The 26,541-nt window shown below is 34.4% G+C and overlaps 1 protein-coding gene and 1 pseudogene across 9 annotated transcripts; one reads left to right on the forward strand and one right to left on the reverse strand.

The window, feature by feature from the left end:
- Nucleotides 1-892: 892 nt before the first annotated feature.
- Nucleotides 893-13,830, reverse strand: LOC142527952 (uncharacterized). 9 transcript variants are annotated; one of them, XM_075632969.1, is made up of 10 exons: nucleotides 12,867-13,655; nucleotides 12,690-12,750; nucleotides 12,063-12,218; nucleotides 11,326-11,449; nucleotides 3,152-3,236; nucleotides 2,269-2,849; nucleotides 1,986-2,134; nucleotides 1,729-1,897; nucleotides 1,373-1,642; nucleotides 893-1,305 (listed from the first exon to the last, which is right to left on the reverse strand). In XM_075632969.1, the coding sequence occupies exons 8-10, from the start codon at nucleotides 1,795-1,797 to the stop codon at nucleotides 1,045-1,047; spliced, it is 600 nt and encodes a 199-aa protein (XP_075489084.1). In that variant the 5' UTR covers nucleotides 1,798-1,897; nucleotides 1,986-2,134; nucleotides 2,269-2,849; nucleotides 3,152-3,236; nucleotides 11,326-11,449; nucleotides 12,063-12,218; nucleotides 12,690-12,750; nucleotides 12,867-13,655; the 3' UTR covers nucleotides 893-1,044. The 9 variants fall into 9 exon arrangements, 8 of the variants coding, with proteins under 8 accessions (XP_075489084.1, XP_075489089.1, XP_075489123.1 ...); XM_075632974.1 differs by having other exon boundaries at nucleotides 1,986-2,130; nucleotides 12,690-13,830; XM_075633008.1 differs by lacking the exon at nucleotides 1,729-1,897 and having other exon boundaries at nucleotides 1,373-1,472; nucleotides 1,971-2,134; nucleotides 2,269-2,435; nucleotides 2,551-2,849; nucleotides 12,690-13,655.
- A 7,152-nt stretch (nucleotides 13,831-20,982) lies between these two features.
- Nucleotides 20,983-22,497, forward strand: LOC142527997 (xyloglucan endotransglucosylase/hydrolase protein 24-like; annotated as a pseudogene).
- The last annotated feature ends 4,044 nt before the right edge of the window (nucleotides 22,498-26,541 follow it).

Raw genomic sequence — 26,541 nt, forward strand, 5'->3', positions numbered from 1 at the left:
GACATAGTAACAACTTCAGCCAGATAATGAATTGGTGATCCTAGCATGAATATATGAACTACTCTACGTTGTGCTGGATTGACAAGTCATTGTACTCGATTCATGTGTTCATTGTACTCAATTTATGGGTACACTGTACTCAATACATATGTACATTGTAATCAATTCATGTGTATATTGTGCTCAATATATTCATCTATTGTACTCAAATCGTGTGTACATTATCCTTGATTACTTAATCAACGTGTAATTTATTCTCGATTATTTAACTTATATACTCAATTAGACATTTTACGTACCTCGAAATTGACACACTACAACTCTAGATAATATTATATCTTGTTGATCGATGTAAGAGATATTGTACTCAATAAACGTTTAAATTATCCTGGATTATTTAACTTTATACTCAATCGGACATTTTATGTACTTTAAAATTGACATAATAACAACTTCAACCAGATAATGACTTGGTGATCCTAGCATGAATAGATGAACTACTCTACGTTGTCCTGGATTGGAAATCATTGTACTCGTTTCATGTGTTCATTGTACTCAATTTATGGGTGCACTGTACTCAATACATATGTACATTGTAATCAATTCATGTGTATATTGTGCTCAATTTGTGTGTACATTGTCCTCGATTAGTTAAATACAATTGTGTGTTTACTAATGTATGACTAAATATTAGATTAGTTAGATATACTCGATTATTTAAAATTTGTACTCATAGTTACACATAATATACCCAATAAAGCAATTTTTGTGCTCAATTTTCTGTTCTAAATTGATATGTACCATTTAAAATACCACGTAAACCAAACTCTGAAAAGTGAACAAATGATACACCAAACTTTCCCAAAAACAAATAAATTTTAACATAAATACATATTGAAGTGTGTAATAGCTAATACAAACACGATAATAATCAATTGTGTCTTCGTTACATAATTTAAACCAACAAAACAACATAGACTTGAAATGTTCAAACTCCAGTACTACTGTAACTTCTTAACCATCAGAATAGTGAGGAGTAATTAATTACTCAAACTTGTTTTTCAACAATCCATTTTCATCAAATAATATTGTGGCTGCCAAACGTGCTCGATAAGTGTCCATCTTCACATCCTGTGCATAGCTCCAGATCTCATCTGTGTCACGGGCTAGACACTCCAACCACATGCATGCATAGACGCCACAATCGAGGGTTGCACCTTGTTGACGACAAGGTTCTCTTAACACTGGCTCACTTACAAGGTCGAATCCCGATAACGGACGCATGGAACCAGCCAAAAACTTTGTCTGCAACAAACAATACTTTCAAAATTTAATCTTAATTTGTATTTAAATATATTATGGTTAAACTTACATAAACTTTGGCTGTCCCAACTGCGAATGGATCATGCATGGAGTTCCACAGTTTAAATATCCTTTCATCTCTTTTGTAAACCAACAAAAACCAATGCCACCTGTCATTCATAGGGAAAATGATGTATCTACATCTTCTAAATAATTCTCCAGTCAGTTCCTGCAGTCTACCCATCGTGAAAGATGTCATCAGTGAAAGAAAAACTCCATAATCATCCCGATGTATCATCGATCTTTTCCCATGTTGTTCCAATTTCGTAAGGACTTCTTTCTACACATTCAAGAACACATATACTCATTTATCTTAATAAAGTAAAACGAAAACAAAAAAAACGCAAAACTCGGGCTGCTACGAACCTGCACCATTGTGTCCATGCAATAAATCTCAAATCCATGCTGGAAACTTTGCTTTTGCATAATTCTCATGTAAACATTAATTATCTTAGACTCAGCAGGATCACCAAAAAGAAAATGTCATAATATTGGTCCACTTAAACTCATAACCGTATCTTGCCAAACGACAACACTACAAATAGAAAATTCAATTTCATTAAAAAAATTAGGTCACATTATTACGAAAATAAGAAGAAGAAACATACGGAAAATCAACGTACTTCAATTCTTTTCTAGCAAGAAAGTTTGTCACCAATTTTCTCTCTTCATCATCAGCTTCTTCATGTCCACAGAAATCTGATCTACCTTGAAAATCATCAATGGCAACCTTGCCAGGAGTATTGCCTTTCTTCTCAACGTCTATAACTTCCTGTCCAAAAGCAGCGATATATTCAGCAATATAACAGAAAATCCAAACATCAATAACAACAATAGTACTGAAAAACAGAAAAACTAAATTAAACTTAATACAATCGATTTGGAAATAATTGACACTTCATTTACCTGTTTTGTCACCTTCCTCTTACGTCTTGGTGTTGAGCTAGGTGGAGTCACAAACATGGAACCTTTTTTTCTTCACACGATCATCCCTAGCCCTCACATGATCCGCAATTGAAGATTGAAAAATAGTTTTCTTCTCCATTTCAGAAGTAGCAACAAAACTACCACCACTGCTCTCATCAATCGAAGCATTCAAATAATGGGATTCATCTAACTCTTTCTTTTCTTTAACCAAATCAGAAACAACTTCTTTTACCACTACGTCAACAAAATCACCAAAGTTACCTCTTGCATCATGTGCTAACTCAAAAATCATCTTTTCTTCTGTTTTATCAACCTTTTCCTCAGATTCAACAACATTATCACGTTTATCCACCACAAACCTTTTTTCTCTTCATTCTACGTCGAACATTTTCACCATTTAATTCAGCACATCTCTTTCTCAGCATCTTTATATCATCCATTTGTTTCATGACAGGTTTCTCAAAACGTTTTACTTCAGATCTATCCATTTCTTGCTTTAAAACAAGATTCATGTCCACTAACAACTTCTCCTCCTCACAAAATGGATGTATCGACAGAACCTATTCACAATTTAAAATAAATACAACTGTCAATCAACTAAACACTAATTTTGCACAACTAAATTAATAAACTAAAATAATTATAAGTACCTGAGTTGAATCTATGCGTTTCAACAATGTTTCAATGTCAGCTGCATCTAGTGGGATCTTGCTTTTCTCCCAACAAAACAACCGAAGATAAACATTTAAACAACGCCTTACTCCTAAAACTGAGACTCTCATATAACCAAGCCTAAAACAAAAAATAAAATAAAAGTTGATGAAAAATACTAAGATCATAATTAGTAAAGCTGAATACTAACCATCAATCCAACCGTGCATCCGTCAACATAAAGCCTTTTCCCAATCTGACATATTTCTCGATATAAAAATCGGAAGGCAGCATCTCTCAAGCATATTTAAAAAATATCATAAGATCATCGAGATAAGGAAATATAAATCCAGGAGTGATATAATTTCCCTTGGGAAATATTATGCAGTTGAAAATGAACAAAATGAAAGTTCTCACAAAATCATCAATATCACATTCATCGTCACTTCTTGCAAGGAAAATCAATTTTTCATAAATGGTTATTCGGTTGGCATTGGTGACATTGCCGTCAAAATGACGTGTCAAAAATTTGGACTCCAGGTCCAAGTCAACTGGTTGTCCAATGTGATGTAGGCCGAGCACAATAGAGAAATCAACTGATTTGAAAGGGATGGTAAGGTTATCACCAACAAAAAAAGAACATGAATCACCCTGAAATTTGTTTAGAAAATAATCAATCCGCCCACTACTAATAGCAAGGACTGGCATATCAATCCATTTGGCGAAAAGAGTATTATTTATCTGACTCATATGCTACTCACATAGAATTGGCTTAAATTCTCCCATCACATACCGAATCGTTAATATACTTAAATATATTTGAGTTCTGAACTTTACGGTCAGTACCCAATCGTTAATATATTTATATTCAATGCCTGACAAATTGTATTTGTATGTTTAAACTCCTCAATGAAGAGGAAAATACCGAATTACCCTCATATTTAATTAAAACACATTACTACCCTCCTACTTATATTATTCTGATGATACTATTACTTTATTATTGTATTATATCTTCTTTCCCTTCTGCAGCGCAGCTTCGACCGATTGAAAGAATATCACCACAAAGAGGGAAAGCTTCAACTGAGACGCAGCAAATGGGGGAAAAAAAGGCGACAAACAAATCTGCAGAAGCTAGCACCTCGAATAAATGTCGAAGAACTAGAAATAAGAAGAAATCCAAGCAAGGTAGGAACGAGAACCACATTTTCCTCAATGTCTAGGGTTTGTTAATTGTGAAAACTTTTTTGTGGTTTTGAAACTGTTATTTTTTATTTTAGGTTATTGACAACGTTTTTTCCCCAATTTATAGGCTTTGTTCTTGATATTGTTATTCATTCAATTTTTTAGTTGTAGTGTTAATATTTTATGAAATTTTAGTAGTTGTGCTTGCTTTCGAAGCTGTTGTTCCAAATTCCTTGTGTTATGCACAATTCAATTTTTATGTGATTAACGCAAAAAATTTAATTGCACTGGCCACAACAGTAGTTGTGCTTGCTTTCGAAGCTGTTGTTCCAAATTCCTTGTGTTATGCACAATTCAATTTTTATGTGATTATTTATTTTTCCGTCTACTACTGTGGCCAGTACAATTAAATTTTTTGCGTCTAATACCATGGCTAGATTTGTAGATCAAATAGACATGTCTAAATGCTATTTTTTGTTTTGTGTATATGCAATTATGTTCTGTTTCTTCTTCTTTTTTGTAATTGTGTTTCTAATAATTAGTGTATAATTGTTTTTTGTTTTTTAATGTAGAAACTACTGCAGAAGACAAACTAATTCATGATTATCATGAGAAGAAGAGTGGTAAAGAATATTTTTCACGATGTTCTCCTCTTTATTTTAAAACTGTGATGGGAGAATTGAAGCCAATTCTAGGTGAGCAGTATATGAGTCGGATAAATAATACTCCTTTCGCCAAATGGATTGATATGCCGGTCCTTGCTATTAGTGGTGGGCGGATTGATTATTTTCTAAACAAATTTCAGGGTGATTCATATTCTTTTTTTGTTGGTGATAACCTTACCATCTCTTTCAAATCAGCTGATTTATCTATTGTGCTCGGCCTACATCACATTGGACAACCAATTGACTTGGACCGGAAACTTGAGTCCAAATTTTTGACACGTCATTTTGACGGCAAGGTCACCAATGCCAACCGAATAGCCATTTATGAAAAATTGATTTTCCTTGCAAGAAGTGACGATGAATGTGATATTGATGATTTTGTGAGAACTTTCATTTTGTTCATTTTCAACTGCATAATATTTCCCACGGGCAATTATATCACTCCTGGATTTATATTTCCTTATCTCGATGATCTTACGGTATTTTTTAAATATGCTTGGGGAGATGCTGCCTTCTGATTTTTATATCGAGAAATATGTCAGATCGGAAAAAATCTTTATGTTGATGGATGCACGGTTGTATTGATGGTTAGTATTCAGATTTACTAATTATGATCTTAGTATTTTTCATCAACTTTTATTTTATTTTTTGTTTTAGGCTTGGTTATATGAGACAGTCCCAGTTTTAGGAGTAAGGCGTGGTTTAAATGTTTACCCTCGGTTGTTTTGTTGGGGGAAAAACAAGATCCCACTAAATGCAGCTGACACTGAAACATTGTTGAAAGTTAAAACGCATAGATTCAACTCAGGTACTTATAATTATTTTAGTTTATTAATCTAGTTATGCAAAATTAATGTTTAGTTGATTGACACTTGTATTTAATTTTAATTGTGAATAGGTTCTGCCGATACATCCATTTTGTGAGGAGGAGAAGTTGTTAGTGGACATGAATCTTGTTTTAAAACAAGAAACGGATAGATCTGAAGTAAAACGTTTTGAGAAACTTGTCATGAAACAAATGGATGATATAAAGATGCTGAGAAAGAGATGTGCTGAATTAGAAGGTGAAAAGGTTCGACGTAGAATGAAGGGAAAAAGGTTTGTGGTGGATAAACGTGACAAGTGGTAAAAGAAGTTGTTTCTGATTTGGCTAAAGAAAAGAAAGAGTTAGATGAATCCCATTATTTGAATGCTTCGGTTGATGAGAGCAGAGGTGGTAGTTTTGTTGCTACTTCTGAAGTGGAGAAGAAAACTATTTTTCAATCTTCAATTGCGGAGCCCTCAATTCAATCATGCTGAGCTTCATACACATATGAAGATGAATCATATTTAGGACATCATCATCGTCATTCAAAGTCACGTGCATATTGTGTTGGGGGCTAAGTATTGCAGAATCATAGCTTCAGGAGTAATCTCAGCACATTTTTTTCCAAGCCTCTCAAAAATGTCCATCAAACTACAACCGCTGAAAATTGAAATCACAAACAACTGGTTCTTGCATTTACAGCTACCCAAAAACGACAGGTTGCAAGACCCACTTTCATATTCCATTTTGCACCTAATACAAAAAACATATAAAAGCAATTGATATGAACATTTCAAGACTTTAAAGAATTTTCAGAAAATTTTTAAACAAAATTAACAACTTTCTCATTCAAGAACTAAAACATAAAAATTGAGGATAAAATTGCATTAATCGAGAAATCTAAAAATAATTTCTGCATTCATCTTTACACTGCTTTGTATTCAAATAAGCCAGCCGTATGATTAAGGCCACAAGATACTTGTATTGCTTTTACGTTATTCTAAAAATCAATCATAATACAAAACCCTAAATTTTCAAAATTCAATCGGTGGAATTCAAAAAAATAATGAATTAAAAAAAATAAAAACATACAATAACAATCAACTCAAAAAACATAATAGAATCATTAAATTGAAACAAATAAACACAAACTCATTTGCCCTAAAAGCTGGAATTTCACGAAAAAATGAGAAAGTTTGAGGAAACAAACTCACCTTCACTTTTTTTCCCTTCGATGAATTTTTTCGGCACGACGTCTTCAAGATTTTGAGCTTCAAGTAAATGATGTTTCACACAGACCCACCATGGGATTTCTTCTCACGAAGCCGATGGAGGGATTGGGGTAATGTCTCAGAAGGTTTCTGGAAGCACCAGCTGTTATTTACAAGACTGCTCTCTTGGAATTTTATGCCAAAGCTAAAGTTGACGAAGGGAAAATCATCTATTCCCAGGGAGATATATCTATTTGCATTGATGCTGCTCTATTGGGATCGACCTTCTTTCTACAATGCTCGGGTATCTCTGACTTTTCTGATACTTCTAAGGAGAAGATGTCGGCTGCCCTCGTCACTTTCTCAGCTTCTGGAGAAGAACTCTCTCCTTCTTGCTTCAAAAAGCTACTGAAGATGGAATATCAAGTGCTTACTTATATTGTTGCAAAAGCACTGTTGGTCAAAGCTGGTACGTTTGACAAATTAACTAAGGAGAAGGTGCAAGTGATGTTGGCCATCACTTCTGGATTTAAGGTGGAATGGAGTTGATTCTTGTTTAGAATCTTGAAGGATATGGTTTTGAGGAAGAATTCAGGTTTTGATGTTCAGATCAGCAAAATGCTTAAGGATGCTGGTTTTCCTTTCACTGCTGAACATGACGCTTTTTACATGACAATGGCCGATGCTGATAATGTGCTCGCCTTGAGGTCAAAGCCAACTGTGGCGGAATTTATTGCTCTAAAAGGGGAAATTGGAGATGCTCAGACTGAGGTTCAAGGACCTCAGAAGAATATCAAGAGAAAGAGAGTGGTTATCTCCACTGATTCTGATAAAACAGTTTCTAAGGAGTCTGCTGCTCCTACCCAAGCATCTGTCCCTGCCACCCCTAGGAAGAAAAAGGCTCGCACGGTGCTTCGCATCAAGAAAACAGCAGTCATTGCTGATTTAGACAATGTCCCGTTGAGACAAGTGTTTCCAGAAGCCACGTCTTCTTTGCAAGTATCTGTTCCTGTCACTAAGCCAGCAGTCACCTCTTTTGCTACCACAACTTCTACTGCTCCGACCTTCAGACCCTCGTCTGGTGTTGTTATTCGTGAATCTACTGCAAGGTCCTCTACTTTTCGACCCGTGATACCTGCCTCATCTTCAGATAAAGGCAAAGGGAAACTTGTTGCAGAACCACAATTTCACAGCGCCAAATCATCTGTTTTAACTAGTATTGATCTTCATTTGGAAGAGATTGAGAGATTGCCAATGAAGGAATGACTTTCTTTGATGATTGGCATAAGGTTCGAGTTTTCCATCCTCTCACATTCTTCAGAACACAAGGTGCATTTCGTAAAATGGTAAATAATGAAGAGAATGTATTTGCTCTTGCCAAGACTGAAAATGTGATTGAAGCTATGAGACGCCGAAGTTTCATTCTTGAGCAGCTGAAACGACAGAAGCTGGAATCAGTTTTAAAGACTCTTCAGTCTAATTTTGATGCTATGATTCCAACTGCTGCTCAGGATCAGAATGTGATCAATATTCTATCTGACCGTTTGAGAATGATGAATGAGCAACTTCTTGCTCAAGAACATACATTTGGAGAATCTGTACCGTATTCAGTAGGTTTATTCCAGACTTTGCTCAGACTAAGCCAGTTGAGAAAAGGACTACAGCTCCACCAGAAGCTAAGGTCTCTAGTACTCCTGCATCTCCGAAGTTGTCTACTCAGTCTTCATCTCTTCTATCTGTTCGTGAATTGGCTTCAGTGGATGAAGTAATTCAATCTATTGTTGTTAATGTCTCTGCTGCACCGGAAACAGCTCAGGCTGATGACATGGTCCAACTGGAAACTCACCCAGCAGACCAACACTTAGCAGAATCGGATGCTGCCCCATCTCAATCATTGCCAAATTTGGAAATTTTCTCTGCTGAACATCAAGCAGAAATGGTAGCCATCTTGAATGATCAAATTTCAGCCGCTGAACAACTGGAGGCCATGGAAGCCAAGCAACCAGAAGAAAGAGCACTTCCTGAACCCTCTGCTGCTTCTGAAGGATCTTATGCTGAACAATCTACTGCTGTTACTGCTGCTCCAACAGATCTTGTTTCTTCTACTGCCTTAGTTGTCCTTCCTACTGATTCACCAAATCGCATTGCTCATATTGCGCATCTTGCTGAAATCTCAGAACGTATGCTCGCAAGAAGTCCATCTTCAGACGAAGAGCGCTTTAATCTTGAATTTGAGATTGACATACTGAAACGAAATATTGACAGACTTTCAGAGATCGTCAAACAGATATCTTTTGAACATGCTGGTGAAGTCGACGCCACCAAATTCTTCCGAGAACGCGTAACGAAACATGTCGTTAAAACGGTAGAATTGTTGGCTAAGCTTGAAGTTGAATCCGAACTTTTCAGGAAGAATGTTTTGTCTAGTCACGCCAACATCGTTCTTGGTCAATCTGATGTTATTCGAACTGTCTCTGATCATGAGTCGTCTCTTCGCTCAATCTCAACTAAATTTGAAGATACTGATTTGAAACTTGAATCCATCGATGCCAAGATTGAGTCTCAATCTCAATCTCTTCAGGCCCTTAATGATTGTGTTTCAAATCATGTCCCATTTTTGGAGATGATGAATGATAGCATTATCAGTCTTACTGGACGAATGGATGAATTGCTTTCTCGCATTGATGCCAAAAAAGGGGAAGTAGAACAGTAGGACAGAGGAAGGTAGATCTGGAGGACATCATCATCAAGCAGAATCATCTTTCAGAAGCCAAGATTCTCAGGATGATGATGCACTATTCAAGGATATTGGGACTGATGATTAATCTTTCTGATTAATACTCTTTTGAACTCTGCTTTATTGTTTATTTACTTATCGATTATTTGGTTATAATTGCTATCTGCTTTTGATATGTTTGTTTTTCTTTCATACTAACTTCTGGGTTTTGGCATCACCGCAAAAGGGAAAATTGATAGACTTAATTTAATTGTAGTGATGATAGTCAAAACCAGTAGATCACTCAGTAAAACAGAAGATAGTATAAAAGCAGAAGTTCTCGTATCGCCTTAGAAAAACAGAAGCAGAACTTGACTTTTGCTAAATCAGAACTTATCGATCTTATATTAAATGTTACCGTTACTTTACCAAGTACAAGTATTAAATGCATCATTAATGCTGAACAAAGTCATTTAATACGTTTTACCAAATGTGGTATGAAACAAGACTGATTGTTCTGAAGCTTTTTGCAGGCTTTTTTAGGAAATAAAGCTGATTCTATCAAAAGTCAAAGAAGCCGTTTTTTTTATATACGTTGGATTCAAGACTTCTATAAATACACAAGATCAACGACGTTTATAGGTTACCAAAAACAACGATTACATTCTCTAATATACGAACGTCGATTTAAGCACTCCGAACTTCTTATCATCTTAAAAGCTCAATATACAGAAAAGCAGCACACGCTTCACAATAGTTATCTGATCTTTTGATATCATATTGTGCTGACTGTTTTTTACTCTCTCTACAATCATATTCACATTACTAAATCTTTTAGAAGAGTTTGTAATCTGAAAAAGAGTCTTTTCCAGAACTTTGATGTATTCGTTTTATTGTGTTGAGAAACTAAGAGTTTCAGTAGGCAAAGGATAAGTCATGCTGAAGTGGGTGTGTACACGTATTGTACTGTAAAAACCAAAGTCTTTTAGTGATACCTTCTGGAAACAGAAGAAGGAGAGACGTAGAAGATTTTATCTTCGAACTTCCATAAACAACCACTGTTTTATTGCTTACTGTTTTATTGTGTTTCACCGTACTCCATCGGATCGTTTCCGCACTTTTTATTGTGATCTGCTGGACTTACTCTTGAACAAGATTAGCTATAATCTCTAACAGGATTCTAGCACCCTTTGCAAAAACGACCGTCAAAAAAACGAGTTTATTCACCCCCCCCTCTAAACTCTATATCGGTCCCCAACAAGAACTTCTGCTTGTATACTATCTTCTGGTTTACTAACGTGATGTACTGGTTTTGACTATCATCACCACAATTAAATTAAGTCTATCAGATACTATATGCTAAAGTTAAACCTCTTATTGTGTATTTGTGAAAGACTATTATTTTTATTCTCCTTAATTTTCTCCATTCAATCCTCTCATATCTCTTTAATTTTCTCCTTTCAATCTTCTCATATCTCTAATTTTTCAATCACCTAACCAAATATATTTAATAATTAACATATATTATAAATATTTATATTTTATATTTTTCATTCAAATTAAATTAATTATTAAAAATTATAATAAATAATAATAATAATAATATACAGTGCTTACGTGGACAAGCGTCCGCGCTTACACGCTCTTTGATAGCACGGACGCTTGTCTACGTGGATGAGCGTCCACGCTTTGTAAGCGCGGATTAAAGTAGTTTTGCAAAATAAATTTTTTTTTGAAATATTTTTTTATTTTAAATTAATTATAAAAAAACCCAGAACACAAGTCGATGAAGAGGAAGATAACCTGAAAGCTTCTGCAAGAGCTTTCTCTATGTGTGTAACATTCCTAATGTCCATTGAGTTGTCTTCAAATTCTAATGCTTCTGCATCTCCTTCAACCCAAATAAGAGACTTATCCTCTCCAAAACCTGGTTGCATATGGGGCAATGCTCCTTTAGAATAATACACAGTTGGAAAAACTTGGCCAACATGGGTAAATCTTAATTTTGATGTATAATCAAAGAAAGTCGTATACTTATTTGGTATGTAAATATTGTATTGTACAAACATGTTATAGCATGCAACATTAAAATCCAAGTCCTTGGGAGTGCCGATCTTTATCCTTCAATTCCACTGGAATTCAAAAGGATTTTATATGGTCTACAACATTCAAGGAAGATCGAGTAGGAAGCTTGGGAAAAAAAAAAGTCTGAAATTTAATATATAATTTTTATATAACTACAAGGTTTTGCTCTCCTAAAATTTATTTAATTGTGTTACCTTGACATCCCTCATTCCATCTCACCCCTGTCCCAAATTTCTAGATCCATCCCTACCACTTCCATATCCTTCAGTTTACAAATAATTAGTTTCCTCGGTGAATTGTTAATTAGTTTCAATTTTCGAGTCACTTCTCCTCAAACCTAACAGCATACCATTTTTTGCTTGAAATATTGATTTTGAAAGCCCCATCAACCAAAGCTTTCCACGCAGTGCACCGTGACAAGTAAACAATAATATAAGAATACAGCATCCACTCACCTCTCTCTTAAGCTAGCTTTTCCCCAACAGTTAACATATTGGAGTTTATATCACAAACAGAAATTTGAGTTTCTTCAGGCACATTATCATCATGATCTCGAAAGGCTCGGCGTCCAACATTGTTGATAGATTCCAGGATCCTGAGAGCAACATCCGCTGTAAAACAAGAGAAACTTTACTCATGCCTTGGATATAATAAAAAGTACCTCCAGGTGTCAAATAATTTTTAAATTCCAAGAAGATATAATTTCTCGTCTCCAAATGATTATGCAACGAGCTTAACCTTCAGGAAAGCCCACAAATCTTTTAAATGTCACATGATATTGCGACAAAATACCATCTCCTTTTTATGAGGTTCAGTTAACAATAAAACTAAAAAGAAAAAGAAAAAACTCGATACAGGCAAAACCTAAAAATTAGTGGATGAATCTTACTTGCATAGATGTAACAAACAAATAATACTCGCACTATAATACAAGATTTACAAGCAAAGCATGTAGTCAATTGAGACCACTGATGTTCCACCCTCCATTGCTCTTCACTGGAATCCCATGTTCATCTACTTCATGCACATAAAAATCTACCTAACAGCACTCATCAAACACTATAACCATATTTAAAGCTCACCAGTTCCCCCTGCACATCAAGGTGTTTCGTCCCTGGAAATGGATTCAATTTGGAAACCAATCTGCGATCACATTTGAACAATAAAAACCCGATATAGTTAGAATAAATACCATAAAGTATTTAAAGAAAGAGCGAATGTTGTAGCACATCCTACAAGCAAAAGAGAAAAAAAAAAACTTTTCTTTCCATAATGTATGCATTCCACCACTCATCACGTCATTCATGAGATCATAATTTGTTGCCACGCTGGTGAAAACGTTGCCAACCAGCCGACTCTTTTCCTCCTCCTTAACTTCATTGTATCCTGAAAATAACATCAACAATACCAACATTCAAAAATCAAGAGTTACTGAGTGGTTCCACATTCGATATGCACTTCGTTTAATTGCATAACACACAAACAGAAACCAAGTGAATCGGGGGAAGACCTGGGGCAGCCACCCCGTGACTCCGTCAAGTGATTTTTTTTAAAAAAAACTCATCTAAATTTTTCCAAAACTTCACATCCCCCTCAGAATGTAAGAAATAGACCTCTGGCCTCCTCTCACCCTCGTGGGATAAAGTTTCTGGTCCGCCAATAAAATGTTGGATTAGTAACTTCAAATAAGCCGGAGTAACCCATTAGCCATTTGTTTCAACAGGTCCAACATAGGCGGGAGCATAATTAACCAAAAGATACAGGCTTCCCCTGTTCCCAAACCAAAACACACGAACTCAATCACCCTTCCCCCGGCCCATAGCATCAATCTTCTTTCACATATAGTATTTCTCACAAAATGGCAAAATTAAAAAACCAGCCACGACCCACCAAAAAGAAGCAGAAAAATACAGCCCAACAAGCAAAGAAGATAGATCACAGCTCGTCTACGAATTCACCAATCAAAAAAATCCATTCATTTCCAAAGTAAAACAGAAGAACCAGTAGTTGATCAACAAACAAGCACAAATACACACACAAACAACGGCAAATAAAGAGCTCGAGCAAAAGAGAGACTAACCAAAACTCGGTTGAATGCGTCTGCAAGAAGGAGCACGAATTGTACATCGGGATGAATGTACGCCTCCTCAACAACCCGCGAGAAATCAATCTCACGGCGGTCGCCACTGAAGGAAACTTATTCTCTCTCTTTCTTCCCTTTTAATTTTCAAATTAAATCATTTTTTACTCTTTATAGTTAGTTAAATAATTTAGTTGGGCCCTTTGAAATAATCATTTGGGCTATCCATTCGAAGACTTTAGCCCATTTATTTTCAAAATTCTTAGCAAACCAATAATGGTTTAGTTTTTCTTGCCTACTTCCATCTATTTGATTATTTTTTTAATGAAATAATGAAAATTTAAATTAATTCATATTCAAAGTATTTTAAGAATATTTATATGATATTGTTTGAAATAACACCCATATTAATAAAGACTATAAAAAGAGTTTAGAATAACGACTTGTTTATAAAATACATAAGTGTTTTTGGAAAATCGATTGAGAAAGAAAAATAAAATCAGATGATCGGGAAATATTGAATATTATAATGGAAAATGGATTTGAGAATATTTTTCAAATATTCTTTTTATAAAATTTTATAAAGTGCTTACACACATATATCATAAATTACAAAATATCTTATAAAATATTTAATTAATTTTTGAGTTAGTCCAATAAAGTTCTCGGTTGTGAATGAAGGAAATAAAAATTAAATAAAAAAACGAAATTCACAACCATCCTAATTAATTCACTATAATGTACCGACACAAAAACTCAGACGATCTCACGAGCCGATTTTATGAGACAAATATTCTATTGGGTCATCCATGAAAAAATATTACTTTTTTATTGTAAATATGAACATAGTTTACCCGTCACACAGAAAAAATACGTAAAATCTTATCATAATGTACTAAAAACCATTTAATGTTTAGCCCCTACATTTCACATGTTTTCTAATTGAGCATGTCTCTTGTGAGACGGTATCACGAATTATTATCTGTTAGACGGGTCAGCACTACCGATATTCACAATAAAAAATAATATTCTTAGCATAAAAAGTAATACTTTTTCATAGATGACCAAAATAAGATATCTGTCTCACAAAATACGATCCATAAGACCGTCTCACACAAATTTTTGTCATTACTATATTACCCTTGTTTTTTCTTCAAATACCAAGCTGATCTTGTTATAAACAATTATTAAATTTTAATTTTCAATCCAAATTTTCACGATTAATAAATGATATAATTTATTTTATAGAATGACATTAGATTGTATAAGTGGCATGCATTTTAGCTTAGTCATGTACTTGAAAGTTACACTTGACTAATGTTGGACACTCACGCTTCCAACTTATACTTATACATCACTAGCCAGTGGACTTTTCGTAGGGGACAATGATGAGAACCCTAATTCGGTAATAATCACTTTCAAATTAAATATATCTTCAATTTACAACAATTTTCATTTTCAAAAATATTACAAATTGACCAATTATTTTATTTTGTTTCTTGTTTTTATAATTCTTGTAGGAAACGTTTAACTTATCGATTTGGTTATAAATCAAAATACAAATAATCCAACTATATCGAAATCCTCGAATCCATATTTATTTTTTAAAAAAAATCGAAACGAGATACTACTGATTTAAAACATGTACAAGAATAATTTCTTTTCAAATAAGGTTTAGATGATTTTAAAGCTAAAAATGTGACAGTTAGTTTAAAATAATCAAATTATTAAATAAGCAAATATTAACTTCAATGTACCTTGATGATATGAGCAAAAATTTGTGTGAGACGGTCTCACGGGATCATATTTTATGAAACGGAATATCTTATTTGGGTCATCCATGAAAAAATATTATTTTTATTGTGAATATCAGTAGGGATTGACTCATCTCACAGATAAAGATTCGTGAGATCGTTTCACAAAAACTTACTCTAACTTGATTTGTTTACCTTTTGATTATATATGGCAATGATCCCATCCACTTTGGGAGTTGGGAAGCCGTAATTAATTATTGCACTTCCATCGATTATTAAGTTTAATATTCTTTATGATTACTTTTATTTTATTTGTGCACTGCTGTAAAATCATGTCATTTAAAAAAAAAAGATTAGTTCTATTACTGTGTATGGCTCAAGAATTTGGCGATATTTGATCATTTTAAATAACTAATGTATTTTAAATTTCGAAATTTTGGTATTAAAATATACATTTTCTTCGATTTAAATTTCCGCTATTTTATAAAATGAAGTCAAGCGAAAAGCGTCGGCAGATATTTACCCTTTTCAAATTATTTGATGTCACTTCAGTCATAGACACGATCGATGAACTATATATCAATCAAAATTATATGTATAATAATAATATGTTTGTTATTTACAATTTAATCCACAAGTATTAATGTGGTACTTACCAATTGATGCCAACTGTTGCGAGTTTATTTTAACGAGTGTTGCCAATTGTTATTGGACACACATTTTGATCAATAGCGATGTGCGAAAACCACATTATGATCGATGGGTAACTTCGCATGCTTACAATTTTATGATACAATTTAAAATATATTTCAAATCGATATAATTGTCGAGTTATTAAACTTATGAAAACTGTGGATTTTGATCAGATATTTATCGTGTCGGAGATACATCATAGATAATTTATAATCAAATTGTACGATTAAACATTTCTCATTATTATCACTGATGGTAACAGTACAACTATAATATTTTAAATCATAAATCAGCTCAAACATAATGTGCTAACCATTATTCTAACAAAGATAATTATTACAGTCAAATACGAATAATAGATAATGATGCAACCGGACGAATTGGGCTTGAGATGGGTGGGAATTTTACCAAGTCGGACTATGATTTTTCATGAAATGGTTCTCCTTAGCTTTTGAAATATTTGCACACTTAAAATAACAGATATTGTTAGTGGGCGCCGGAAGGATTTTACGATGTAGCCACTCCGACGTTGAAGTCAGTCAAGTGTTTCATATGAAGAGAATGAATATTTCCTTAGCGAAAGAGTCTATATCTGAATGAATTTATATCAAACAAACTTGATATTTATACGAGAAAAAGTCAATGACGATTTTGTTTTCATTGTCCAACTGCTACTCATGGTGAGATGATTGCACATGCCTCTGTTTACTTGACACTGTTAAATCTGACAACTCATACTTACTCCGATCAAGTCACAGTCCATCCTACATGCGCCGAAATATCTCTTAATGATGATTAAGTCATGGTGTCCCGTACTTGTGAGCTCAGACATGACACATATACCGGAATGACCGGGTAAATAACCTGGAGGCAAAGCACTATTCGGACTTGGACTTGTATTACCCGGGCTTCTATTACTAGGGCCACTACTACCCGGGCTCCTTCCTCCTAGGTTCTAAGATGAACTCCGCTCCTGCTGAACACGGGGTAAGGTTGTTTCACTCTCCGAGCTATCCTAAGTTCACACTTGAGATGACTCGGATATAAGATATTTTCCGGAGTATCAGAGGAAATGTATTTCATTAGATTTGGCATAAATTTGACGGTGTTTTCTAGCAATAATGGTCGTTGAGAAGTTGTGATCTTCAATTATATGACAGCAATGGTGTGCCCGCCAACTTGGTGCTTAATTAGATATGTAGAAAAAAGTTACTAAATCAAGAGATTAATTATGTCTTCCATATGTATCAATAAACCAAAGAAATTAATCTCTTAACGATACTATGATAATAAATTAATATTATGAAAGTAGTGTCGATGATATCTGTGGTGGCAGTGTCTCCACAGGATCTGGACCATTGATTTTAAAGAAATTGGTGGACCACACATATGCGTGATTAAAATTGGGCCTTTGATCTTCTCGTGGAGGCAGTGCCCCACAAGGTAGGGTGAAATCTTCTAATCCTGATTATACGGCAAATAATTTATTATTAGGTATTGTGAGATTAAAATTGTCGGATTATCCAACGACACGTATATGTGATATGTATATACCATTAAATCATCTAACAATGCATGTTATATATCGAGTTGAATAGACATGATAATACATGGAATCGCCAGTTGTTTAAGGCCCCAATTTGATCGAGCAATGAAGTTTATGATTTGGCCATAATGTTGAGAAAATTAATTCAAGTTAAGTCAATGTATTTGATCAAAGAACTACATTTGTGGTATTATTTTATATTAGGTCTCTTGTGAGACGGTCTCACGAATCTTAATTTGTGAGACGGGTCAACCCTATCGATATTCACAATAAAAAATAATATTTTTAGCATAAAAATTAATATTTTTTCATGAATGACCCAAATAAGATATCCGTCTAACAAAATACGACCCGTGAGATCGTCTCACACAAATTTTTGCCATTATTTTAATGATTTTCATTATAAGACCAATTATTTGTTGGGTTAATAAAATCAATTGGGTTTAACACACTATTGAAGTCCAAAATATTGATTATGCTTGCAGAAGCCCAAGCCCATTAGACTCTATTAAAAATCTATAAATAGAGGAGTTTCCGCCCAATTCAAGGTATGCTCTCATTTTTATAAAAGTTCTCTTGTTCTCTGAGTTTTTTTTGAACTGCTTACTGACTTGAGCGTCGAAGTGTCTACGACGGGAACTCTCTAACACTGATTTAATTAAGATTGTTATTCCCCTCAGTAGAAAAAAATTTAGTGGACCAACTTTTGATTTTTCCTTCTATCGCTCACGTAAAAATCAAAATTGTAGTCTTTTTTGCGCAAAAGCCCAAATAAATTTCGTTCCCCTTCACTACAGAAACCAAAAGAATGCCCACAATTTCTGTCGATGTATGAGACGATGTGCTCGGGTTAAATGATAGTAACGATGTATCAAAACTGACCACATGTGGACGTAGAGATGAACATGGTTGCTGGACAGCATAACAAAACAAACAAATATATATATATATATATATATATATATATATAAAAACATTAGTATTTGAATTCTAACTTTGAATTATGTGTTTTGATTTGGAGTGATGAATGATGCTACCAGTCCATCTGTGACCTCGAAACGAATAGCTGTTTCTGGTTCCCACAAAAATAATGCATCTCATCACATATAAATACATGAATGCTCACGAAATTATTGAAAATGCAGAAAAACTTTAGATTTATCTTCCAATAATGCCCTTGGCTGGTGTGGGAAATACATTATTGTTTTCTAAAGTTTTTTGGGAAAATTACAATTTTCATTTTTTATATTTGTTTATTTACGATTTTTTATTCTACATATCTTTAAATCTCAGTATTATAATATTAAATTTGCTTTTTTCCATTTTTCCAAGTTGATTCAGATCTGGCGTTGATCTAATGTCAATTAGACACATATATGTACAATATTACACTAACTCTTCCGATGAAAAACGACTAAAATTGATAAAAATCGAAAGATGCGTTACGACAACTTAGTTTTGAAGATATAGATTACAAAATAGTGTAGTGATCAACATACATAGACCAATATTACCAATACCTTTTTATCTAATAAAAATACCCAAAATTACATTATAAAACAACTAATCAATAAATACAGTTAATAAATTCAGTTTTTATCGTAAGAAATCTAAATTGATTTAGACTTTCATACAACGTTTCGGATTTCTTAATTAAAAATCTAAATTCTAATTAAGAAATTATATTGGTATAATTATATAACCTTTTTAAAATAGTTCTATTTTCAAACCACGTAAAAAATATATTCCATCAAAATATTTTTAAAAAAAAACTTTTTAAAAATGTTCTATTTTCAAACCCAAAAAAAATTATTCCATCAAAATACAGATCATAATTTTAAAAAATTTTGAAAAGTGTTTAGGAGAAAAATGTAAATTTTTTGATTATTTGAATTATATTGGCATGGTAAAATTGTTATTTACCTTTTTTTCAGAAAAAAAGAGAAACAATTTTAAGTTTTCGTTATAAATTTTCTAACTTTATCTCCTGCCGTAGCCCATTAACTTATTTCCGTATCATTTTTTTTTACATATTTTATTTTTTTAGGAATGAGATATATACCTAACAAATTTATGTATAATTACAAAAGTTACGGCAAAAAACATTAGCCTCGAAGAGAGTAGGTACCCATTTTTTAAAGATTAGATTTCTTGTGAGACAGTCTCACGAATCTTTATCTGTAAGACGGGTCAATCTTACCGATGTTCACAATAAAAAAGTAATATTTTTTCATGAATGACACAAATAAGATATATGTCTCACAAAATACGACCCGTGAGACCGTCTCACATAAATTTTTGTCATATATATAACACATATAAGTGCCTAGTTATGCAACTTGTACTAAACAAAAAAGATTGCAATTCAAGTGAATTTATTTATTTGATAATATTTACAATTGAGGAAATTAATCTTATTTTGAAAATATTGTCTATTTAAATAAAAATTTAGGACTCTAAAATAGTAATTTCACATAGGGTAGGTACCAAATAAAAAAATCTCCAGTAGTGCAACTTGTTCTAAGCCAATGAATGCCAAGGCCTCAAAAATCAAATCAACCATTAACAAACAGTACGGTTACATCCCAGCCAGCTGTGTCACCAAAGGATGGCTGCCACCCTTTCTTCTTTATTTATTTCAATAATAATTTCCAACAAAAAATTATAAAAATAAAATAATATAATCGAATTATTGAGATATCTACCATGCATGTAAATATTAATACCTCTCACGTAACTCAAAAACATAGACGAGTTGATAAAATTTGAGATGACGTGAGTTGATATCGTAAAGATATATACTCTTTAGGTCGATATTTGTTGTTCTATACCTCAAATTTGTCGACTTGTATATATTCTTCGATTTACTTTTCCGTGTGAGTCTTTTACTCGAATAGAAGGTTATTAATAGTTCTCACGTCATTGCATTAGCTGTCTCGTGGTCCCTCTTCTTTTACAAATCCAAGTCAACATTAATATCCACTCAATAGCCACGCCTGTTTCTTTTTTATTAACTGTTTCAATAATTATATCATATATTATGTAACGGGAAATTAAAATTGAATATTAATACTTGTCTTTTTCAATATAAAAAAAAAATCTAAAAAAATTTCATATGTATATGTGAACTCTATTTTGAAAAGGAAAAAAACAAATAAAATTTTAGTATATTATGATAAATGAAGTTGATTGAGTTACATGATTTGATCATCCCAATCAAATGTACTATTTTCGAGCATATCCACCCAAAATATCAAACCCCACCGGACTCTGCCCTATGCACATTATATAAACCGACACAATTTTCATGCAAAGCACAACTGTAAAAAAACACAAAATTCTTCTTTTCATGCAACACAAAATGAAGATGCTTACTATCTTTTTCTCGTTGTTTTTCTTCGTCTCGGCTACTTTTGCTGGGAATTTCTACCAAGATTTTGCCGTAACATGGGGTGGTGGACGGGCAAAATCTTTCGATAACGGAAATTCGCTTACACTGACTTTAGACAGGGGTTCTGGCTCCGGATTCAGGTCCAAGAGACAGTTCCTGTTTGGGAAAATCGACATGAAGATCAAGCTTGTGCCTGGAAATTCTGCTGGCACGGTTACCACATACTATGTAAGTCGATATCCATGCATGTGTGTGTGTATACATTTATGATAATCCCCTAGAGAGGCGAGAAGGGACAGTAATTTGGTGTTAGAAATGTAACTTTCGACACGCGAAAGACAGCAAATTAATCATCCTTAAACAACAAGAAACAGTGGATGATGCATATCAGTTCTTTCACTAACAGTATTCATCGTATATATTTTAGTTATCATCACTTGGACAATTCCACGATGAAATCGACTTCGAATTTCTTGGTAATCTAAGCGGGCAACCTTATGTAATGCATACAAATGTGTATGCACAAGGCAAAGGCAGCAAAGAGCAACAATTTTATCTCTGGTTTGATCCCACCAAGGACTTCCACACTTACTCCATCCAATGGAATCCTCAAAGCATCATGTAAGATTAATTATAGCACCCACACACACACATAACTACGTGTACGTGCATGTGTTCGAAAGCAGGGGAAGATCCTGCGGGCGACGAATGTCCCTAAAATGAATTTCAAACCGTCTGGAAGTTCTAAAGCTTGATGATTCTTTTGTCTAATCAGGACGTTTAATAAATTTTAACAGATTTTCAGTCGACGGAACTCCGGTGAGGCAATTCAAGAATCTTGAATCTCGAGGGATACCGTTCCCGAAAAGCCAACCGATGTGGATATACGCGAGCCTGTGGAATGCGGATGACTGGGCAACAAGAGGGGGACTAGTGAAAACGGATTGGTCGAAGGCTCCTTTCTATGCTACTTTCACTGGATTCAATGCCCTCTCTTGCCCCAACTATGCTTCATGTTCCACGAACTCTTGGTTCTCACAGTCACTGGATTATGCTGCCACTGCAAAAATGAAGTGGATACAGAAGAATTATATGGTTTACAACTATTGCACTGACTACAGGAGGTTTCCTCAAGGGTTCCCCCAGAATGCTCCATAGCATGATGTTATAGATTTTAATGAAGTCCGAGATCTTTATTTTTTTTATGTTGTCTAAGTATTTCTTTTCCTTTTTGGTAATGGGTTTTGGTTGTTGGGGGTGTTCTGTTCTTTTCTTCTTTCCTTTTTTTTTTTATATTGTTTTAGTCCTTCTACGAACCCCTGAGTATCATCCATGTATAGGTGTGTGTAAAAAGTTTGTATATTTTATTCTTTGGAAGTGTTTAAATAATAAATAAGAAAGGCGTGCTGAGAACTGTTTGCATAAATGTTTTTGACTTAGGCACTGTCCAAACGAAGAAATCTATCCATTTACTTTACATGCACGTACAAACCTAATTAAGTCCTTGTAAATAAATCATTTTACCAGTATTAATTAGTATGACTTCTCGAACCAAAATTATGTCCTTGAAAATCAACGAGTCTACAACTTGACGAATCCAATAATGAAAAGCACCGACAATGGAAGATAAAGAGTGAACACTCACCTTTCACTCATGTCCAAAACTTGGAGGGAAATTGGCCAAGGTATCCACAAGATGTTCATCCATTCCATTTACTCTCAAATCCAAGATTTGCTGCAACTGCCTATTTTCAAGTCTCTCAATGAGTCAGTCAATAACTTTTGTGGAGGCTAATTTTTTTTAAAAAACGAAGTGAAGACTCAAACCCAGAAACTGGTGCAGCTATTTCTCTCTTTGGTCTGTCATGCATGATATGAACTAAAATTTAATAAGCCAAATTGCCTAAAGGAAGCATTAGGCATGTATAGTAGCTAGATGCTTTTTTTCTGCAACATCCTCAACAATGGGAAACTGAAAGGTCAATACATTAACATGTCTGATGCAATAAACTCCACCACATATTAATATAGTTTTTAGATATCAAATTTATTCAAGATTAGTAAATGTTATATGATTTTCTTATAGAGACTGTTACATGTTCCTTCTCAGCATTTGAAGGGAATCTCGCAGTCAACTCAATATCTCAAAGATAAACAACAAGATAAATAACTCAAGATTGCCCTGAATGCATATGACAAGAAAACGCGAAGATGAAAACCACAGGCATCACCAATATAATAACCTTTACAATCTGTAGGTACGGAGTTGAGGAATGACATCATTTCTGTCAATTACGAGCATGATAAGAGTGTCAATATGCAAATAATGTCTGAATTTGTTAACTGTCGTGGGACAAAATTGCGCTCAGAGATTAAAAGGCAAGGCAAACTACTAATATATCTTATGTATACAACAATGAACCCCCACAAGGCAGAAAGAAATATTTGTGACTGCAAATTATGCCAACAGAGAGGAAAAATAATTTACTTCGCCCACAAGGAGAAGCTCATTTGCATGTGGCCATAAGAGTTAAATACAATGTGAACTGAATAAATTTATTAGAAATTCCACCAATTTAATTTCCATTTAAAATGTTTTCAAGATCATGTCAGACCTAGATATCACACTACAATCAAAAGATCAAGGTTATCTACTCACCACAAGACATTGTCTAAGGAATGCTAATGAAAAAAAGCACTTGAAAACTAGCAGGTTCTCTGATTGACATAGTGAAATTTTTAGACAATTTCCATGACAAATTAAATCTTAAAAAGAAACCAGACAATGCAACAGAAAAACTATAAACAGTGACAGTCGTAGGCAAAGCATGAAATTTCAAGAAAACCGACAACAGCATAACAAATTTGTCTGGCTCTCGGTGAAGACAAACTCATGGTGTAAAGACAAAGCCTTGTCCATTTCCCTGCCATCAGATGTTCCATGATTTTGAAGTGCTTTAGCGTATGTCATGGCAATAAAGATAGACTCGCTTAGCATCCATCCTATTTCCCAGTTATGATAATCCAATGGAATGTTGGCACAGCTGAAGACTTTTAATAAATTGCAGAATACTTTTCACAAGTGATGAAAAACACTTGCTAAATTTTTTATTTTATTGATTGTTTGATAATTTTTGATAGATTCAATTTCAAATCATAATGACCTATTAATACAAAGAGAATATCAATTCTCAATAAGTATTAACTCTAGACTAAAAATAGTAAGATTAACAAATTGTTTTGACCATCTAGAACATGACTCTTGACACTTGGTTTTGTAACGCCCCGAAAAATTTAAAGGTTTATGCGAACCACATGCATGCAATTATTAAATTCTTTGTGTATTTTAATTAAATGTTTTAATTGCATGAATTAATTATGTTGTGCATATTTACATGTTTAAAAAAATATTTTTCTACATGGTTGCATTAAAAAATATTTTTAAAGGTTATTCGAGTTGCGATCGAGGAATGGAGACCGATGGCTGAAAAATAGAAAATATTTTTATTTGTTAATTGTTTTTAATTATTTAAATTACGGGTGATGTTTTTTATTATTTTTGAAAATAAGGGGTTTTGAGGTGATTTTATACGCCGGGACGTAATTTTTATCGGTGTTGGTTTTTTCAACAAAAATACGAAAGTTTTAGCAACCCGACTAATAAATTCACAAACTTTATTAAGCAAAATTATTTTAATATTTTTAATTAAACCCTAATGGGCTAAATGGGCCTAATTAACATGGTTAATGGGCCTAAGCTAGCAATTAGAGTTTAATTGGGATTTTTAAGAAATATTTAATACTCAAAATCCCACCCTACATCATCACAACCCCACGCCTCAATCTTTTACACAATTCAAACTCTCTCCAACAATAGTTCACGACACACACTCAATAATTTACAACTTTTCCCCACCACCAATAATACACGGCACCCACTTACCACAATTTGAAAGGAAATTACGAGAGTTTGAAGAGGAGTTGCTAAGGATTTCAAGCCAAGGTCCCGTCGTCATCGTTCTTCGATTCGTCAACGAACAATCGTGTGTTTAAAACGCAAAGGCACGCCATATTTCTTTCCTTCAAACATCTATCACACCATAATATTTATTTGAACATGTTTTGAAAGAAAATAAGGCACACAACTTGATATTTTCGTAATTATGCTTGCATGTGTATTAAACTCTTGGATTGTGGTTCCAAAATCATGTTTTTATGTTGTGGAAAGGGCTGCCATGAATTAGGATGTTAAGGGGCAAGTTTTACACAAGTTTAGGGGTCTTAAAATACACTAAAAACGCTGCACACGAAAACAACACAAGTTGGAATCACTTTTCTGTCATGGACTTGAGGGGCTCGGTTTTATGGGATGGATGGCTTAGCTTGGATTCGCTTGGGACCAGGGCTGGGCTAGGACCATGTATGAGTCAGGGGTAGAGTCCTAGCCATGCTAGGACTCGAAAACCAGGGGCTGGGAGGAGTCCTTGCCAAGAAGGACTCCACCCGAGAGCAAGAGATAGCAGCGCAGGTTGACAATTGGGTTAGGGAAGAAGTGGCTCGGCCATGGGGCTCTGGGCTGGGCTGGGCTGGGCTAGGTCCTAAGAGGGTGCACAATGGTCTCGCATAGGGGCTGGTGCGGCAAGCTCGATGCTGGCTCGAACAAAAGAGTGGAACCATATGACAGCAAGGGACGCGCAGGTAGTGCTTCTGATCCAGGAGCTTCGGGCTTGGGGTTCCAGGGTAAGGGTTGGTCTAGGCTTGGTCTGGGCTTGGTCCAGGGTGGTTAGGGTTAGGATGGGTCGGGGCTTAACCAGCTGGAGGTATCCTAGTTGGCTAGGAGTCTTGGTGATAGGTTGAGCGGGCCAGGGCTGGTATTTCGGGCTGGGCTTGGTCATTAGGGTCCCTAGGTGGGTTGGCTAGGATTTGGCTCAAGGTGGCTCGGGCGCGGCTCGAGTAAATTGGGAGATGGCTCGGTGGGTTCGTTAGTGTGTCAAAAACGAAAATTAAAGAAGGAAAAATTGAGCCATGGGTCCACGGGTGTGGCTCATGGCTTGAAAGGGTAGAATAAATCACAAAAAGGTTGTGTTAAAAATTTGGGATCAAAATAATGAGTTTTGGATTTATCCGTGATTTAATCGCCGCACGAAACGCTAATTAACGAATTAATTAAAAAGCCTAGTTTTAGGCTTCATAAAATTATGAAAAGTTGTATTTAAGCTTAAATAATTATTATAAGTCTAAGTTTTCAATTTGGGAATTTTATATTAAGGTTTGGTTTAATTCGGGATTAAAACGCATTAATACGTCACATTTAAAGATTTATTTAAAAGTCATCGAATTATGCTAAATAAAAATATGAGAAAATTCATGTATGCTTAAATATTACTTGGGACATGTTAGAGTCAATGAAATTAAGAAAATGTCAAAAACGAGAAATTATAAGTCCAGGGGTAAAACGGTCATTTTACAC

Source organism: Primulina tabacum, chromosome 2 (genome assembly GCF_025594145.1).
Source record: "Primulina tabacum isolate GXHZ01 chromosome 2, ASM2559414v2, whole genome shotgun sequence".
Lineage (NCBI taxonomy): Eukaryota > Viridiplantae > Streptophyta > Magnoliopsida > Lamiales > Gesneriaceae > Primulina > Primulina tabacum.

Excerpts from the sequence above, each read along its gene's own strand:
- LOC142527952 (XM_075632984.1), bottom strand. The coding sequence starts at position 1,797 with ATGAGAATTATGCAAAAGCAAAGTTTCCAGCATGGATTTGAGATTTAT. Across the intron at positions 1,643-1,728 it reads GCATGGACACAATGGTGCAG|AAAGAAGTCCTTACGAAATT; the intron begins GTTCGTAGCAGC and ends TTGAATGTGTAG. Across the intron at positions 1,306-1,372 it reads TTGGGACAGCCAAAGTTTAT|ACAAAGTTTTTGGCTGGTTC; the intron begins GTAAGTTTAACC and ends TGTTTGTTGCAG.